Source organism: Chiloscyllium plagiosum, chromosome 37 (assembly GCF_004010195.1).
Source record: "Chiloscyllium plagiosum isolate BGI_BamShark_2017 chromosome 37, ASM401019v2, whole genome shotgun sequence".
Taxonomy (NCBI): Eukaryota; Metazoa; Chordata; class Chondrichthyes; order Orectolobiformes; family Hemiscylliidae; genus Chiloscyllium; species Chiloscyllium plagiosum.
In genome coordinates this window covers 18042685-18061236 of record NC_057746.1, presented here as the reverse complement: position 1 = coordinate 18061236, position 18552 = coordinate 18042685, and the positions used below count along the sequence as shown (strand labels likewise).

Genomic DNA, 18552 nt, shown 5'->3' with positions numbered 1-18552 from the left:
GCCCCTTACAGGACAGTGTGTGTGGTGTGCAGAGAGTCTGGGCATATGCGAAGGATCTCACAGGCCTAGAAAGGAGGTGCTGTTGAAGGATTTTGAACAGTTAGGAGCTATATTAAAAAGCAGAGGGTCCAAGGTAATAATCTCTGGATTACTACCTGAGCCACAGGAAAACTGGCAGAGGGTAACCAAGAAATCTGAATTCGTAAATACGAATGTGTGATTCAAAGATTGGTGTGAGTGAAATGACTATCAATCTGATGGACACTGCACCCAGTACTGTGATAGGAGCTGTTCTGATGGGATAGGCTTCATTTGAACTATGCTGGGACTAGTAACCTAGTGAACTGAGTAACGAGTCCTATAGAGACCATTTTAATCTAATTAGTCAAGGGAAGGGTTCGAGAAACAGGAAATGTAGGATTACAAAACAAGAAGAAATAGCAGCATTACGAGACAATGTAACAATACTCAGTGGGTACGGGAAAGGACAGAGTATACAGAAATCGAAAAAATCAGAAATTATGCTCAAAAGTGGAAAATATGGAAAAAAGGCAAAATGAATAGTTCTTTACTTGAATGCATATAGTATTTGGAACAGAATAAATTATGTTGTGAACCTTGAAAGGATGCAGAAAAGATTTACAAGGATGTTGCAGGGGTTGGATGGCTTGAGCTTTAGGAAGAGGTTGAATAGGCTGGGACTATTTCCCTGGAGTGTCGGAGGCTGGGGGTGAATTTATAGAAGTTTAGAAAATCATGACAGCATGGATAGGGTGAACAGCCAAGTTTTTTTCCCCAGGTTAGACAATCCAAGGTTTAAGGTGAGAGAAGGAAGATTTAAAAAGGACCTAAGGGGCAACTATTTCACTCAGAAGGTCATGGGGTGAACTGCCAGAGTAAGTGGTGGAGGCTGGTACAATTACAACATTTCAAAGGCATCTGGATGGACATCTGAATAGAAAGGGTTTAGAGGGTCAGGGCCAAATGCTGGCAAATGGGACTAGATTCATTTAGGATATCTGGTTGGTATGGATGAGTTGGACCCAAGGGTTTGTTTCCATGCTGTACAGCTCTATGACGTTAATTAAATGTCCAAATGCAGTTTAATAGAGGATAAGACCTGATAGCGATTACAGAGACATGATTACAAGGAGATCAAAACTGGGAACTAAATATTCAGGGGTATGTGACTTCCCAAAAGGACAGTCAGGAAGGGAAGGATAGTGGGGTAGCATTGTTGGTACAGGATGGACTAGGATAGTAAGAAACGATCTTGGATAGGAATATGTGGAATCCATACCGTTAGAGATAGGAAATAAAAAGGGGAAGAAGACACTGGAAGGAGTAGTCTATGGGCCCCCGAACAGTCACTATATGGTGAGACATAGGGTAAATCAAGAGATAATGAGGGAATGTAACAAAGGCAGTGCTTAGGTCATGAGTGACTTTAATCTTCATGTAGATTGAGATTCTGAGGCTGGCAGAGGAAGATGAGGAAGAATCCATAAAGTGTATTCAGGTCAGTTTCCCAGAACAATATGTTATGACTCTAACCAGGGTCCTGGCGTTGTATAATAAGGCAGAGTTAATAAATGATGTCTGAGAAAAAGATTTCCAAGGAAATACTGACCACGACACAGTTAAACTTAGAATTCAGTTCAGAGGGAAGTAGTTTGGTTGGAAACTGTCTGAAACTTAAATGTTGACAATTACAAAAGAATGAGAGTGGAGCTGGCTGGAATAGTCTCAGAAAGAAATTTAGCAGCAAACATGGATTAGGACATAGAACATAGAACATGGAACATTACAGCGCAGTACATGCCCTTCGGCCCTCGATGTTGCGCTGCCCTGTCATACTAATCTGAAGCCCATCCCACCTACTCTACTCCATGTATGTCCATATGCCTGTCCAATGACGACTTAAATACACTTAAACTTGGCGAATCTGCTACCGTCGCAGGCAAAGCATTCCATACCCTTACTACTCTCTCAGGAAATGGCAGACATTCCAGAGAGTTATTTGTGGCTCACAGAAAATATATATTCCAGTGAGAATGACCAGTTCTTCCAAACTCCAGTGAATGTCCTTCTCATAAACTGAATCTCTTTTCATCTGTCAGTCCTGCCATCCCAGTCTGCGAAACCTTCCTCGCAACCCGATGCACCTACCAGCTTAGATTCAACGGCTGGTGTACAAGGACACCCAGGTCTGGTTTTCCACTCATTTTTCCATTCTATCGCTATTCAGTTAATAAGCTGCCTTTCTGTTTTCATGACCAAAGTGGATAACCTCATATTTGTTCACATTGTATTTTATCTGCCATGCATTTACCCACTCACTCAACTTTTCCAAATTACACTGAAACATCTCAGCAACTTCTTCGCAGTTTACGCACCCACCCAGCTTTGTCTCATCTGAAAACCAGGAGATATTTTGTTAAAAATCACACAACACCAGGGTCGGGTCCAACAGGTTTATTTGGAAGCAAAAGCTTTCAGAGCACTGCTCCTTCATCAGGTGGTTGTGGAGTATAAGATCATAGGACACAGAATTTATAGCAAAGGTTCACAGTGTGATGTAACTGAAATTATATATTGAAAATGGCCTGGATTGTTTGTGAAGTCTCTCATCTTTTAGAATGACCATGTTGGTTTCAGTTCTTTCAGATGTAAATCCCAGAACTTTCTTAAAGCTACATTCTCAAGTGAACTTTAACAATAGGTGCCATGTTGGCCCAGATAATGTATTGAAGGTGTGAGGTCTCCTGTATGAGGCTTGTGCCCCAATGTTCAGACTGATTCTAATCTAAAAAGGGGATTTACAGAATCTTACATGGATTCATACAGTTTTTGTAAAACAAAATATAATTCTGCAAGTACAAATTCACCCCATGTTTGTGTGTGTGTGTATATGTGCGGGGTGGGGGGTGTGAGTGTCTGTGAGAGTCAGTGTGTGTGTGTGTAAAGGAGTATAAGTCTGTGAGAGGGTGTGTGTGTGAGTGTGGGATTGTGGGAGTGTGATTTTTTTTTTACTTTGTGCACCCCAGTCCAACACTGGCACCTCCAAATCATGGAGATATTTAGTTTCCTCATCTGAATCATTCATAAATATTGTGAATGGCTGGGTTCCAAGCACTGATCCCTGTGGTATCCCACCAGTCATTGGCTGTTACTGAGAACATGACCTGATGATTCCAACTCACAGCTTGAACCATCTCACAATAAAGGGTTACACAGTTAAAATGGAGGTTCCAAGTTCAGACTGCAACATTCACCAGATATGGCCAGAAAATACATTTATTCTAATATACGAATGACTATCTGAGGCCTTTCTCTGACAAAGAATTGCTGTTAATTTATAGAGCTCCTCATAACTTGTTTTGGACAGGATTGAATTATTTCTCTTCAAATAGAAACGCCAGTGGGTCATGCTCCATCGATGCTATGCAAATTCAGCTTTGTCACTCTTCAGTGTTTGGAGTTTTCCCTCAGGATTTCATGTTCTGGGCGTAGAGTGAGAAATGGAAGCACAGAGAAATCTCAGCTCCAGACTGGGAAACACATGAAGAGGTGGAGGATGGGACTGGGGGATGGGGGTGGCATTTGATTGAGGCAGGGAGTAAATAAAGGAAGGAGAGACACAAGAGAAATACTTATTATTGTAAATTTCTGGCATTTGTTGGGTATATTTACAGTCTAACTGGGATTTTACAAAGTCCAGTCTGGAAAGTCAATGACACACTTACTGACAATCTGTTTCAGACCTACAAACTCTGAACTCTGACCCTGACCCTAACCCCAGGGTCAGGTCATTGTGATGTCATGGATGATATGACCCTGAAGCCACACCTCTTTTTTGCTTCAGATCCGAAATGGAGCAGATCCTCAGAGACTGGTCTACATAGCCAGTCCTGAAGAAAGGATAAAGTTTCTCAGTGTATTTATTCCCAGTGAAGGTGTGGAGATGGGACTTGGTGTCCACGTTGTAAAATGAAACTGTCCCAGATTCATAACTGAGATAAACTCCCACCTTCCTGGGGATCTGACCGACAGGGAAAAGGGATTGAGGATAGGAGTTGATAAAAAATTGATCCTTAAACAGTCCAATGGTCCAGAATCCATTCTCCGGGATCAGACTGACCTGTCTCTTCCTCTCCACAGACTCTGAGGCTACTCCCAGTCTCCAATACTGATTCCTCTCCACCTCCACCTCCCAGTAATGTCTCCCCGATGTGAATCCCTTTGATCCTAAGGCAGAATGACTGTATGTAAACCTCTTCCCAGTGTCAGGGAGACTCCTCCGTTCCCGGATCAAACTCAAACTCTTCAGATCCTGAGAAACCTCGAGCCGTGGATTTGTTGTTTCCACATCCAGGGTCACAGAGACTGGGAGAAAAAAAGCAGAATTAGAGACAGTCCCTGGGGGTCAGAGAGAGTGAGTGAGTGTGTGTTGGGGGGGAATGCTGTCTATAGGTGGTGGCTGTGTGGGTGTGTGTGGGAGGATACGTGCAGAGGTACTTGTGTGCTTGTGCTGGAGGTGTTTTGTGAGTGTCGGGGCATGTATATTTGTGGGGGCTGTTCGGGGATGTTTGCATATGTGTTGGGGGCTATATATGCATGTGGTATGAATGTTGGCGTTTGGGTGTGTGTGGGATGAAGATGAGGTATGGGTGTGTGGGGTGCAGGATGTATATTTGTTGGGAGTGTTGTGTGTGTATGGTGTGTGTGCAGGAGTTGTGTGCTTGCACTAAGGATGTTTTTATGAGCACAGGTTATGTTTGTGTACGTGCTCATGTGGATATGAATGTGAGGAGGGATGGATTTTGGGTGGGCAATGAATGTGGATCTTGATTGTGACCCGAATACTACAATTTTAAAAGAATTGAAAAATAAACAATTCTAATTCATCTCACTCATGTCTCCAAAAAATGTCTAAATCCACTGTTTTAATGTTATTCCAGCCTTATTCCGGATTTTTCTCTGAGTTTACACCCAATGGGGTATAGCTCCAGCTGCCTCAGTGAGAACAAGCTCCTGTTTGTGGGAGTCCCACTGTCATTCATTATTTTCCAATATCATGGGGGAGTGAAATGGGTTTTCACAAAATTGGAAGCGGAATTGCGATACCAATTAAACTTCTGAATTCCAATGTCATTGAAAGGAATTCAGCTGGCACTGGTTAGACTGAAGTCAGGACGATTGGCAAAGAGCTTTATTGAAACAGTGGGGACAGGTCAGAGAATGTTCACTCGGTCGGTTCCTGGAATGAAGTAGTTCCCTTGTGATGGAAGGATTCAGGCTGGGGCTGTACTCATTGGAGTTTAGAGGAACGAGAGGTTCTTAAGGTACTTGTGTGCTTGTGCTGGGGGTGTTTTGTGAGTGTAGGGGCATGTATATTTGTGGGGGTTGTTCGGGGATGTTTGCATATGTGTTGGGGGCTATATATGCATGTGGTATGAATGTTGGTGTTTGGGTGTGTGTGGGATGAAGATGAGGTATGGGTGTGTGGGGTGCAGGATGTATATTTGTTGGGAGTGTTGTGTGTGTATGGTGTGTGTGCAGGAGTTGTGTGCTTGCACTAAGGATGTTTTTATGAGCACAGGTTATGTTTGTGTACGTGCTCATGTGGATATGAATGTGAGGAGGGATGGATTTTGGGTGGGCAATGAATGTGGATCTTGATTGTGACCCGAATACTACAATTTTAAAAGAATTGAAAAATAAACAATTCTAATTCATCTCACTCATGTCTCCAAAAAATGTCTAAATCCACTGTTTTAATGTTATTCCAGCCTTATTCCAGATTTTTCTCTGAGTTTACACCCAATGGGATATAGCTCCAGCTGCCTCAGTGAGAACAAGCTCCTGTTTGTGGGAATCCCACTGTCATTCATTATTTTCCAATATCATGGGGGAGTGAAATGGGTTTTCACAAAATTGGAAGCGGAATTGTGATACCAATTAAACTTCCTGAATTCCAATGTCATTGAAAGGAATTCAGCTGGCACTGGTTAGACTGAAGTCAGGACTATTGGCAAAGAGCTTTATTGAAACAGTGGGGACAGGTCAGAGAATGTTCACTTTGTTGGTTCCTGGGATGAAGCAGTTCCCTTGTGATGGAAGGATTCAGGCTGGGGCTGTACTCATTGGAGTTTAGAGGAACGAGAGGCTCTTATTGAAATGTATAAGATGGTGAAGGTGTTGACAGAGGAGACATTGAGAGGCTGTTTCCCATCGTGGGGGAACCTGGAACCAGGGACAGAGTTTTAAAGTAAGGGCCCTGCCAATTAACATGGAGATGGGGAGGGATTTTGTGTCTCGGGATCATTAAGCTTTGGAATTCTCTCCCCCTCGAGAGCAGCGGAGCCCAGATCATTGAATATATTCGAAGCTGAGTTAAACAGGTTTTTGATCAATGAGGGAGTTGAAGGTTGTGGGAGTCAGGCAGGAAAATGGAGTTAAGGTCACAATCAGATCAGCCGCCACCTTTATGAATGACAGGGCAAGCTCTCAGGGTCACTCCTGCTCCTGTTTCTGATGTACAATGTTCACATGGGATTTTCACATGGGCATTGTTTTGAGTTGTCAGCTTTTGAGTTTCTTTCCTTCTTGCCAGTTAAAATATAAGTTAAAATCTTACCTTCACAGTCACAAATTCTCTTCCACTCTGGAAACAGAAACAATAAATACAATGAACAACTTGCTGTGATATGAAGCAGAAATAATTCAACAGAAAAAAATCTCTTGACATTTTAAAATATGACAGGTAGTCTTTAAGTGGCATTGCTCATTACAGATTGGAAGTTCAGAGTTGAAGTTTTATGACCACTGCTGAGGTGGGTATCTCCATTCCAGACATTTCTGGACTCACTTCAGTAAAAAGAGCCCCGAAGTGTTAAGGCAGTGGTGGGTCGGGGTGTGTGTGTTGGGAGTTAGGGGATGGGGTCAGTGCAGTGGGAAAGTCTGTGACATTGTTACTTCAACTTGTATCGATGTTCTCATGTCTCATTGGTAACCCTGTTGCAGGATCAGCAGCCAAAGAGGTTTCACTTCTGTGATGAAGATTTGGATATTTTTGTTGGAATTAGTTGGGGATTTGGGTTCTAAATGAGAAGTAAATGGGTTTTTAATTTTCAAGAGTGGCTTTTATTAAATGCCTGAAACTCACTTCGTTTAACAGCAGGTAAAAACAGCATTTACAAGAAATCATGTGACTGAAGCTAACTGACTCGGTAAGCGACCTGGTGAGTTAGTTGCTGTAGTTCTTACTAAGTTCTGCTTTTCTAACCCAGAGAGAGAGAGGCCAAAGGCTAGAGAAAGATTTAATTCAGAAGGTCCATTCCAGCAGATGTGCTGTTAGTTGCCACAAATTCATCAAACTCACTGGAAAAAACCCTGAATTTTTCTCTCAGGAATCTTACAGGGATCTGAATCATGTGGGCTGTGGTGAGAAATCTTCGAGAATCCAGCGAGGTCTTTCTCTGGGCTAAGAGGTTAGCACTGCTGCCTCACAGCACCAGGGTCCTGGGTTCGATTCCTGCCTGTCTGTGTGGAGTTTGCACATTCTCCCCGTGTCTTGTGGGTTTCCTCCAGGTGCTCCAGTTTCCTCCCACAGTCCAAAGATGTGCAGGTCAGGTGAATTGGCTATGCTAAATTGCCCACAGTGTTAGGTGTGTTAGTCAGGGGTAAAAATATAGGTTGGGTGGGTTTCTCTTCAAAGGGGCAGTGTGGACTTGTTGGGCCGAAGGGCGTGTTTCCACACTGTAAAGAATCTAATCTAATCTAATCAGTGTCAGGAGCAACCAGCGGCATTTTCAAACAGAGTTCAAACATAGCATCAAGACGAGATTCTGTCTATTAATGAGCTGAACCTCTTAGTGCTCCCTCACATCACACCTACCTGGATGCTCACAGCATCCTTGTCTTGCCTTGTCTTTTAGTGCATTGGTGCACCATCCAGACCCTAAAATCTCTCCGCCTTGCTGTATTGATTTACAGTTTAGTGCAGACACAGCCAGGCTGCGGGTCATCTCTGTCAGTCAGGATCAGTCCAGGTGATGGCCATCTTGCTGTATGACATGGCACTACACCAATCTCTCACCTACAGAATGTACCAGCTGCCTGCAGGGCAAACACACTGCATCATTTTTCACCCAAATGGCCATGTCTGTGGGGATGAGTGGGGGCAGGTAGTTCTTCATTGAATCCAGGGAGTAGGGAGGGGGTTGGTCTCAGTCAGTGGAGCTCAGTACTGTCAGTTCAGGGCAGGGTCTGCACACAATGCAGAGGCCAGGCCACATTCAACCATCTCCTTTGAGGCAGTGACAGTTAGGGGCTCTGTCTGAGTACAGTCATAGACTCAGAGAGTAATTCAGCATGAAAACCTGCCCTTCGGCCCAAACTGGCCCATGCTGACCATGGTGTCCACTCAGCTAGTTCCAATTGCCCACATTTCGTCCATATCCCTCTAAAACATTCCCATCCATGTACCAATCCAAATGCTATTTTTTAAATGTTGCTTTCTACCTGCCTCAATCACTTTCTCTGGCAGCCCATTCCACACATGCACCATTCTCTGTGTGAAGAAGTTGCCCCTCAGATCCTTCTTCAATCTTTCACCTCTCACCTTAAATATATGCCCTCTAGTTTTCAATCCCCCATCCCTGGGAAAAAGACTATCTGCATTCATCCTATCTATGAGCCTCATGAATTCGTACACCTCAATTAGGTCACCTCTCATTCTCTTACATTCTAAGGAATAAATCCTATCTTGCACAACCTCTCCCTATAACTCAGGAGTCCTAGTCCTGGCAACATCCTTGTAAATCTTCTTTGCACTCTTTCCAGTTTAACTGTGTCGTCCCTACAACAGGGTGACCAAAACTGTACACGATACTCCGAGTGCAGCCTTCCAATGACCTTTAGAACTGTAACATAATGTTCCAACTCTGATACTCAATACCTCAACCAATGAAGGCCAGCAGCTAAATGCTTTCTTCACCACCCTGTCTACCTTGACGCCACTTTCAGCAAACTATGTATTTGTACTCCTAGGTCCCTCTGTTCCACAGCACTCAGCAGGACCTTACCATTTACTGTATAAGTCCTACCTCATAGAATCCTTGCAATGTGGAAACAGGCCCTTCGTCCCAGCAAGTCCACATCGCCCACCCAGATCCATTCCCTATTACTCTACATTTACCCCTGACTAATGTGCTTTTAGCCTATCCTTGAGCACTATGGCCAATTCACCTGACCTGCACATCTTTGGACTGTGGGAGGAAAGCGAAGCACCCGGAGGAAACCCACACAGACATGAGGAGAATGTGCAAACTCCACACAGTTGCCCGAGGCTGGAATCGAACCTGGGTCCCTGGTGCTGTGAGGCAGCAGTGCTAACCACTGAGCCACCTCAGTTTGGCATTAGAAAGTGTAGCACCTCACATTTCTCTGTATTGAATTCCATTTGCCAATCCTCAGCCCACTTCCCCATCTGACCAAGATCCCTCTATAATTTTTTGATAATCTTCCTCACTATCAATGATACCTCCTAATTTTGTATCATCCACACTTACTAATCATGCCTTGTATATTCACATCTGGATCATTTATGTAAATAACAAATAACAAAGGTCCCAGCACCAACCCCTGTAACACACCACAGGCCTCCAGTCCGAGAAACAACCTTCAACCATCACCCTCTGCTTCCTATCATCAAGCCAATTTTGAATCCAATGTGACCTAATCTTCATGACTAGCCTGTCGTGCAGGATCATGTCAAAGGCCTTACTGAAGTCCAGATAGACAACATCCATTACCCTATCCTCATTTATCCTCTTGGTTACCTCTTCAAAAAACTCTACAAATATTTGTCAGACGTGACTTCCTGTGCACTAATCCATGCTGACCAGCCCTAATCAGACCTTGACTATCCAAACGTTGGTTGATCTTGTCCCTCAGTATCCTCCCCAAAAACATGCCTACCACTGATGTCAGGCTCACTGGCCGGTAGTTCCCTGGCTTGTCTTTGTTACCTTTCTTAAACAATGGAACTATGTTAGCCACCCTCCAGTCTTCCGGAACTACACCAGAGGGTAAAGATGAAGCAAAAATCTCTGCAAAGGCCTCTGCAATTTCTTCCCTAGCCACACACAACATCTGAGGATGGACTTGATCATGCCAAGGGGATTTATCCACCTTAATGTGCTGGAAGGCTGCAAACACCTCCTCTCTGGTAGTATGTGGCATTAATGGGCGGCACGGTGGCACAGTGGTTAGCACTGCTGCCTCGCAGCGCCAGAGATCCGGGTTCATTTCATGTATGTGGTCCAAAACATTCCCGTTTGTTTCCCTTATCTCCTTAGCATCCAATAATCTCTACTCAATAAACACTGAGGAGAAATATTCATTAAAGTTTTCCCCCATCTCCTGTGTCTCCACACAGAGATGTTCATGCTGATCTTTGAGGGGACCTATTCCCTCCCTAGCTACCCTCTTACTCTTAATATAGCTACAGAAACTCTTGGGATTATCTTTAACCTTATCTGCCAGATCCATCTCATCTCCTCTTTTTGTTCTGATTTCCCTCTTAACTGTGCTCTTACACATTTTACAGTCATTTCGGGATTCACTTGAGCCCAATAACTTAAACTCAAAGTATGCCTTCTTCTTTTTCCTAACCAGAGCCTCAATATTCCTTGTCAGCCTGGGATCCCTGAACCTGCCAGCTTTTCCCATCACCCTAACAGGGATAGACTGTCCCTGGACTCTTGATATCACACTCTGAAAAGCCTCCCATTCACCACTCATTCCGTTTCCTTCAAACAGACTCACCCAATCAATCACTGCTAGATCCTGCGTAATGGCCCCAAAATTGGCCTTGCTTCAGTTTAGCACTTTAACCTGTGGACTTCTCCCATCTTTCCCCATAATTATGTTAAAACTGAGAGTGTTATGGTCACTGAACCCAAAGTGCTTTCAGTCAGATACTGGAGGCATTTGCCTGACCTCATTTCCTAAGAGGAGGTCCAGTGTTGCACCCTCCTGAGTGGGACTCTCTACATGTTGATTTTGGAAATTTTATTGGACACATTTGAAAAATTCCACCATGTCCAGGCCTTTTACGCTTTGGGTGGCCCAGTCAATACAGAGGAAATTAGCATCTCCAAGTAATACTATTCTGATATCCCTACAGGTACCTGCAATCTTACTACACATCTGCTCCTCTACTACCTGCTGGCTACTTGGAGTCTATAATACAGTTCCACTAGAGTGACCATACCCCTATTGTTTATAAGTTTTAACAATATGGCTTAATTTGATGGCCCCTTAAGAATATCCTCTCTAAGTACTGTTGTTGTGTTCTCCCTTATCAAAAGGGTAACTCCCCTTCCTCACTTACTTGTCCTTCTGTCACACTTATAAATTCTGTATCCTGGAACACTGAGCTGCCAGTTCTGCCCTTCTCTCAGCCATGTTTCTGCTATGGCTATAATATTCCAGTTTCCAATCCATGCTCTGAGTTCATCTGGATTAGAGTGGTGCTGGAAAAGCACAGCAGTTCAGACAGCATCCAAGGAGCAGGAAAATCGATGTTTTGGGCAAAAGCCCTTCATCAGGAATACAGGAATCAGAAATCTGAGCTCATCTGCCTTACCAGTCAGGCCTTGTGTGTTGAAATAAATGCATGTTAAATCAAATATCTTTTCCCTCCCTTTCCTGTGCCCATTGCTTGCTCTTGATGGCTGTGTATTTTGCTCTGACTTCTCAATGGCCTCTCTCTTATTCAGAGTCCCTACACCCCTGACCAACTAGCTTAAACCCTCCTGGGTAACTCTAGCAAACCTCCCCAACAAGGATAGTGGACCCCTCTGGTTCAAGTGTAACCTGTCCTTCTTGTACAAGTCACCTCTATCCCAAAAGAGATCGCAATGATCCAAGAACTGAAAACCCTGCCCCCTGCACCAGCTCCTCAGCTGGCCTAGCGTTCTATTTCGATCTTCACTGAGGCCTGGCACTGGGAGTAACATGGAGTTCACGACTCTTGAGGTCCTGCTTTTTAACTTCTTACCTAACTCCCCTATACTCATTCTGCCGGACACCATCCCTTTGGCACAATGACCTCTGGCAGTTCATCCTCCCCCTCCAGAATGTTCTGCAACCGCTCAGAGACATCCTTGACCCTGGCACCAGGGAGGCAACACAATATCCTGTTTCTGTAGCCACAGAATCTCCTGTCTGACCCCTCACAATTGAGTCTCCTGTCAGTGTCAGACTGGGGAGAGAGCCACAGTCAGTCCTATCGGACCACTGTAAGCAGTGAAGGGACTCACACAGTGTCAGTCAAGGAGCTGGAAGGAGAGTGGCTGGACTCTGGGCAGTCTTTACCTGGGGATCACCATCAAAATCAATTGAGGGTGGAGAGTAGTCAGTCCTGGGGGTCTGTACATTGGCAGGAGGGCATAAGGAAGGCTGGAGTGGAAAGGGGTCACTACATTGATAGGGAGTGGGGTACTTGACATGTGGGATGTGGACAGCAGCATGTTCTGAATTGGGAACAGGATAGTGACAGGGAGGAAAGCTGTCCTGGAGGGGGTAGTACAGAATGGAAACGTTATAGGGCAGGAGTTATTGACAGTGCCCACCACTGTGATGGTACAGGATCATGGTGAGAATCAATGTTGGGGCTCAGGGGGCAAGGAGGAAAACCAAAGGCTGAGTTCTATGTGGCAAGTGACCACATGGGGATGGGTGGGACTGGGCTGTCTGGGTATAGCAAGGTGAAAGGGAATGTAGAGGCTCGCGGGGAGGGGACAGAGGGGTTGTACCTGACAATTAGGCCAGGTCTGGGGGCTATGGGGTACAGCCCGAGCTGCAGTCACTGCCATCACCTGCCGTCTGCTCAAAGTGACCAACAACTAGAAGGTGTCTGGGTCAATGCCCTGGGTATTTGGAGACAGTGCCACTTTGAGGGGCAAAAGCACGGGCTTCACTTCTGCTCAACAGGAGAACATTGAAGAGGCAAAAGAACCAACTATGGCATTACAGAATGCAGCTTCATCACATTTGCAATCCTATCATCGTGCATGTGAGATACGTGCAGTGGGAAACACTTTGGGGTCCACATGCTGGTTACTTGCCATGGCAACCAGGTCATTAGTCCTTGCACATTGCACATGGACATCTCAATGAAGGAGAGTTAATCACCACCGACTTTACCAGAGGTGGCTATGAGCCACAATCGATACAGGACAGGCAGCACTTCCCAAGGTTCTGGGGGCCTGGAACCAGTTCCCTCTCCATCTGCCCTGCACTGAGGGTATTGCACTGTATGTTACTGTGTGTAAATGATGACTTTCATGGATGATGCTGTGCTGGGATGAGAAGGGTTCAGAGCACATGGTGCCCTCCTGATATACAGCAATGTGTTTGTCACTGAGCCAGCAGAGAGTCTGCACCAAGTAGGTGCCGATCACAAAGTGACTCCATAACGCCATTTGTGGCCTTCATTGTCAGGGAGCCTCATGTCTCATTGTCTGGGAAGTGTGTGCAGTTGGTGTCTGCAGGGGAAGGCAGCACTGACTCTGTTCCAAACTGGGAACCTGTTCTGTTCCTTACATTCCCAACATGGATAATTTCCAGCCAGATGGACGGATCCAGACAGAGGTGGGATGCTGCTCACAGCAGTTACTTTGCTCAGAAGGAGGAGCAGGAACACCAGGAGTGATCCTGGGAATAACAGTGATCCTGGGAACAGCAGTGATCCTGGGAATAACAGTGATCCCAGGAACAGCAGTAATCCTGGGAATAAGAGTGATCCTGGGAACATCAGCAATCCCAGGTACAGCAGTGTTCCCGGGAACAGCAGAAATCCCGGGGATAGCAGTGATCCCAGATAAAGCAGTGGTCCCGGGAACAGCAGGGTTTGTGGGAACAGCAGCTGCCTCAGAGGGCAAACGGCCTCCAGTTCAGGAAGAGGTTACAACTGCAGGGTCCCGAGACATTAAGGCCCGAGTCTTTCACCCTCAGTTCTATTTCCTCAGGATGAGCAAGGCGCAATGTCAATGCAGCCACTGTCTGTCCTGGGACCTCGTGACTGAATTGTCCCAGCTGCTGGATCGGGCCCTGAGAGCTGAGGAAGTGGGGACCCATCCTCTCCTGGTTACTGAGAAGGGGACAGCTGTGTGGAACCTTGATATGTTTGGCTTCTTCCAGGGGGCCACTGGGGATCTGTGCGGGATCTCTCAGTCACCCACCCACAAATAGATCAGTGCCATCTGTACAAGATCTCAGCAGTTCCTCTCGTTTCCCCACGTCAAGGTCAGTCCTTCAGCCCAGGCAATAGGAGTCAGGAACATCGCTGTCTTCCCCCAGGTACAGGGCACCATCAGCTGTAGTCATGTCCCATTGAGAGGGCGATATGACAATGCAGTGGAGTTCATCAATAGGAAGTGCTTCCAATCCATTAATATACAGATTATCCGGAATCACCAGTCCCACTTCCTGAAGGTGTGTCCCCAGTACCCTGGAAGCTGCCATGGTTTCTACACCCTGGAGCACTCTCATGTCCCTGCTGTGTCTGAGGGCCCAGGTGCCCTACAAGCTGGTTCCTGGAGACAAGGGCTAGCCACTGTGGTCCTGGCTGATGACACCATTGTTCAACCCCCTGACTGATGTGGACAGATGTAGAATGTCAGGCCATGTTTCAACCAGGGCCATGGCAGAGCAGACAAAAGGCGACTTGGAACAGTCTGGGTGGTGGGAGGGGGGCTGCAAAATCCTCCAGACAAAGACCACCATCCTAGGGTACTGTACTCTGCACAATCGGAGCAGGCAGTAAGGGAACGTGCTACCTGCTGAAGACCGGGATGTATGAGAGCAGTTGTCCAAGGAGGAAGATCAGGATACTGTGAGGGTCAGAGTTCAGCAACATCAGATGCTCCAGTCCAGACGGGATTTGATTGACACCCATGCCAGAAGATGAGAACTAGATGCTGGAAACAATCCTGAACGGTAATAAAGTTGTTGATCATCATACAAGCATTTTGTTTGTATTTTGGGGGCGAAAGTCTTCAGTTGATAAGATGGTGTGAGAAACCACGCTCGACCTCAGAGGGAGAAACCTTCCAAGAAATCTGGCAAAATTCCCACTTTGCCAAAGTATAAAAAAGTTCAGATTTTACAGTTCAATGAGAAAAGTTTGTGAATTATCTTTTGTTTGTGTCTTGGTGGGGGGAGAGGAAGAAAATCACATCAAGTGAATGCATAGAAATTCACTGCAAGGAACATTTGTTTTGCAATTTGTCAATTAAAGATTAAATAAGAAGTGGTACTTCACTGGGATTCAGTCTTTTCAAAGAATATTGCTGGGAAAACGCTAATTATTTTTTGCTTTTCGTGGGACTACTTTCACTTGAGGTTCAGAGGTGACCTTATAGAAGTTTGCAAAATAGTGAGAGGTTTAGATGGGGTTGTCCTTCCCCTAGGATGGGGGATTTCACGACTAGGGGGCACATTTTAAGGTGAGAGGAGAGATATTTAAAGAAGACATGAGGGGTAAATTTTTTACACAGAGTATTTGTGTGTGGAAAGAACTTTCTGAGGAAGTGGTGGTTATCGGTGCAATTACAACACCTAAAAACCATGTGGATTATTAGATGAATTGAAATGGTTTGGAGGGAAATAGGCCAGAAGCAGGCAGGTGGGACTAATTTGGTTTGGGATTTTGTTTGGCATGGAATAGTTGGAAGAAGGGTCTGTTTCCGTGCTGTATGACTCTCTGACTCTATGATTATGACTCTATGAGAAGATCTTTCCAAATCATTGTATATGTACAGCGTTTTTTCTTATTTGTGTAATAGCCTTATGTTCTTTCATTAAAATACATAAACAGCTTCTTATGAATATGTTCAGTGACTGACCTCCATTGTAACTACAGCAAAGATACAAAGTATGGTCAATCACACTAAGTTTGACTCTGCGATACACTGGAATCAGAATAATGTGGGTGCTTTTGATGGGACAGAAGGCCATTGTGTTTAAGAGGAGCTGTGAATCTTTAAAGAAGTAAATATGTCGGCGCACTGGACATAAAAACAAGAAGGTTGTTGAGTGGTCTATTACATGGGTTAGTCATTCAAAATGGTTTCGACTGTTGCTGAGACTTGTCTATGAGCAGAAACTATAACAGTGGATTATTAGAAACCTTTGACTAAGGCTAATCTGAGAGTTAGCATTTAAATTGAAAGTAAATTGAAATTGAGATAAAAATGGAATCTTGTAAGGATGAGATACTTAAACTGATTATCCGGCATGTAAAGTTAAAAAAGGAAACCAGAAATGGATGCATTAATTACTAGAATTACCTCTATTTCCATGAGAAAGTTTTAAAAATCTTGAATTGGAAGTAAAAGACAATGAAAGAGGAATCAGAAGAGAGGAAAAACAAAAACAAAAGTCAATGGAAAAGGGAAGGAACGAAGAGAACAATAGAAAGGGAGGAGAAAGAACCAGAAACACAAGGGGCACCAATCAAAACGGAAAGAATTGCAGATGCTGAAAATCAGAACCAAACACAGAAAATGCTGGAAAACCTCAGCAGGTCTGGCAGTACCTGTGAAGAGAAATCAGAGTCAGTGACCCTTCCTCAGAACTGGGGCAATAATAAAACTTGTACTGGCTAAACAGGAGAAAGCTAGAGCAGTAGAAAGGGAAATGGAATTTAAAAAGCTTGTACGCCAAACTGCCTGAGAAATCAGACAATATAGTTTGTTCAGAGAAATTTTAGAGGAAAGGATAAAGAAGAGATAGTAACGTGGAGGATAATTCTGATTTCCATGAGGGAATAAATTCAACTAGCAAATAATGCGGGAAAGATTGAAACTGACCATTTGGCACAAAGAATAAAAAAAGCATGGTGAAAGGCTGCAGAGCTCGAGATGCAGAGAGATCTGGGTACCTTAGTGAATGTATCACAGAAAGTTAGTGACAGATAAAGCAAATAATCAAGAAAGCTAACAGAATGTTATGTTTTATTTCGAAGAGAATTGAATGCAGGAGTAAGGAGAGTATGCTTCTATTATGGAGGACATTTGTGATACTGTCGAGAGTGTGGTGCTGGAAAAGCACAGCAGGTCAGGCAGCATCTGAGGAGCAGAAGAATCGACGTTTCAAGCATAAGCCCTTTTCAGGAATGAGGCTGGTGGGCCGGGAGGCTGAGAGATACATGGAAGGGAGGTGGGGCTGGGGGGTAGGTAGTTGGGAATGTGATAAGTAGATGAAGGTGAGGGGAGAGGTGATGGGTTGGAGAGGAGGGTGGAGCAGACTGGTGGGAAGGTGATGTAATTTTTAAAAAAAATCTTTTATGTCCAATATGGTGGAGATAATTTTTAAAAAAAGATTTTTGAAAGATTGGTGATACTACATCGTGCTTATGAAAGGATGCTAATGTGTTGGAAGCAATTCAGAGAAAGTTTACCAGACTCATGGAAGGAACAGATTGTCTCATAAGGAAAAAAGGCGAGATAGACTACACTTGTATCTTCCTGAGTTTCAAAAGGTTAAAAGAGACGTAACTGAAATATATAGGATCCTGAGAGGACTGAACCAGGTGGATGTAGAATAGATATTTCCTCCTGTGGAAGAATCTAGAATGAGGGGTCATAGTTCAAAAATAATGCATCACCCATTTAAGAGAGAGATGAGGATTTTTTTCTCTCAGTGGGCTGATGGTCTTTGTAATTCCCTTCCTCAAGGAGAAGTGGATGTCTAATCTTTAAGAGCATAAGAACTGGGAGCAGGAGTAGGCCATCTGGCCCTTCGAGCCTGCTTCGCCATTCAGTAAGATCATGGCTGATCTTTTGTTGTCTCAGCTCCACTTACCTGCCCTCTCCCCATAACCCTTCATTCCTTTACTTATAACAAAAATTACCTATCGTAGCTTTCAAAACATTTACTGAGGGAGTCTCAATGACTTCACTGGGCAGGGAATTCCACAGATTCATAACCCTCTGGTGAAGAAGTTCCTTCTCAATTCAGTCCTAAATCTGCTCCTCCTAATTTTGAGGCTGTGCCCTCTTGTCCCGGCTTCACCTGTCAGTGGAAACATCCTCTCTACTTCTATCTTATCTATTCCCTTCATAATTTTATATGTTTCTATAAGATCACCACTTATTCTTCTAAATTCCAATGCGCATAATCCCAATCTACTCAGTCCCTCCTCATAAGCCAACCCCCTCAACTCCGGAATCAACCAAGTGAACCTCCTCTGCACCCCCTCCAGGTAAGGAGCCCAAAACTGTACACAGTATTCTGGGTGTGGCCTCACCAGCACCTCGTACAGCTGTAACATTCCCTCTCTGCTTTTAAACTCAACCTCTTTTGCAATGAAGGACAAAATTCCATTTGCCTTCTTAATGACCTTTTACATCTGCAGACCAACCTTCAGTGATTCATGCACAAGGACACCCAGGTCCCTCTGCACAGCAGCATGCTGCAATTCTTTACCATTCAAGTAATATTCATTTTTACTGTTACTCCTAACAAAATGGATGA

The 18552-nt window shown here is 44.5% G+C and overlaps 1 protein-coding gene across 2 annotated transcripts in view; it reads right to left on the bottom strand.

Moving 5' to 3' along the window:
• Positions 1-3079: 3079 nt before the first annotated feature.
• LOC122541328 (butyrophilin subfamily 3 member A1-like) overlaps positions 3080-18552 on the bottom strand; it is a 109338-nt gene continuing 93865 nt past the window's right edge. For both annotated transcript variants that reach the window (XM_043677993.1, XM_043677994.1), the window contains exons 7-8: positions 6641-6667; positions 3080-4386 (exon numbers count right to left, since the gene is read on the bottom strand). In XM_043677993.1, coding sequence (XP_043533928.1) covers positions 3821-4386; positions 6641-6667 — 593 coding nt within the window. In that variant the 3' untranslated portion in view covers positions 3080-3820. The remainder of the gene's footprint in view (positions 4387-6640; positions 6668-18552) is intronic.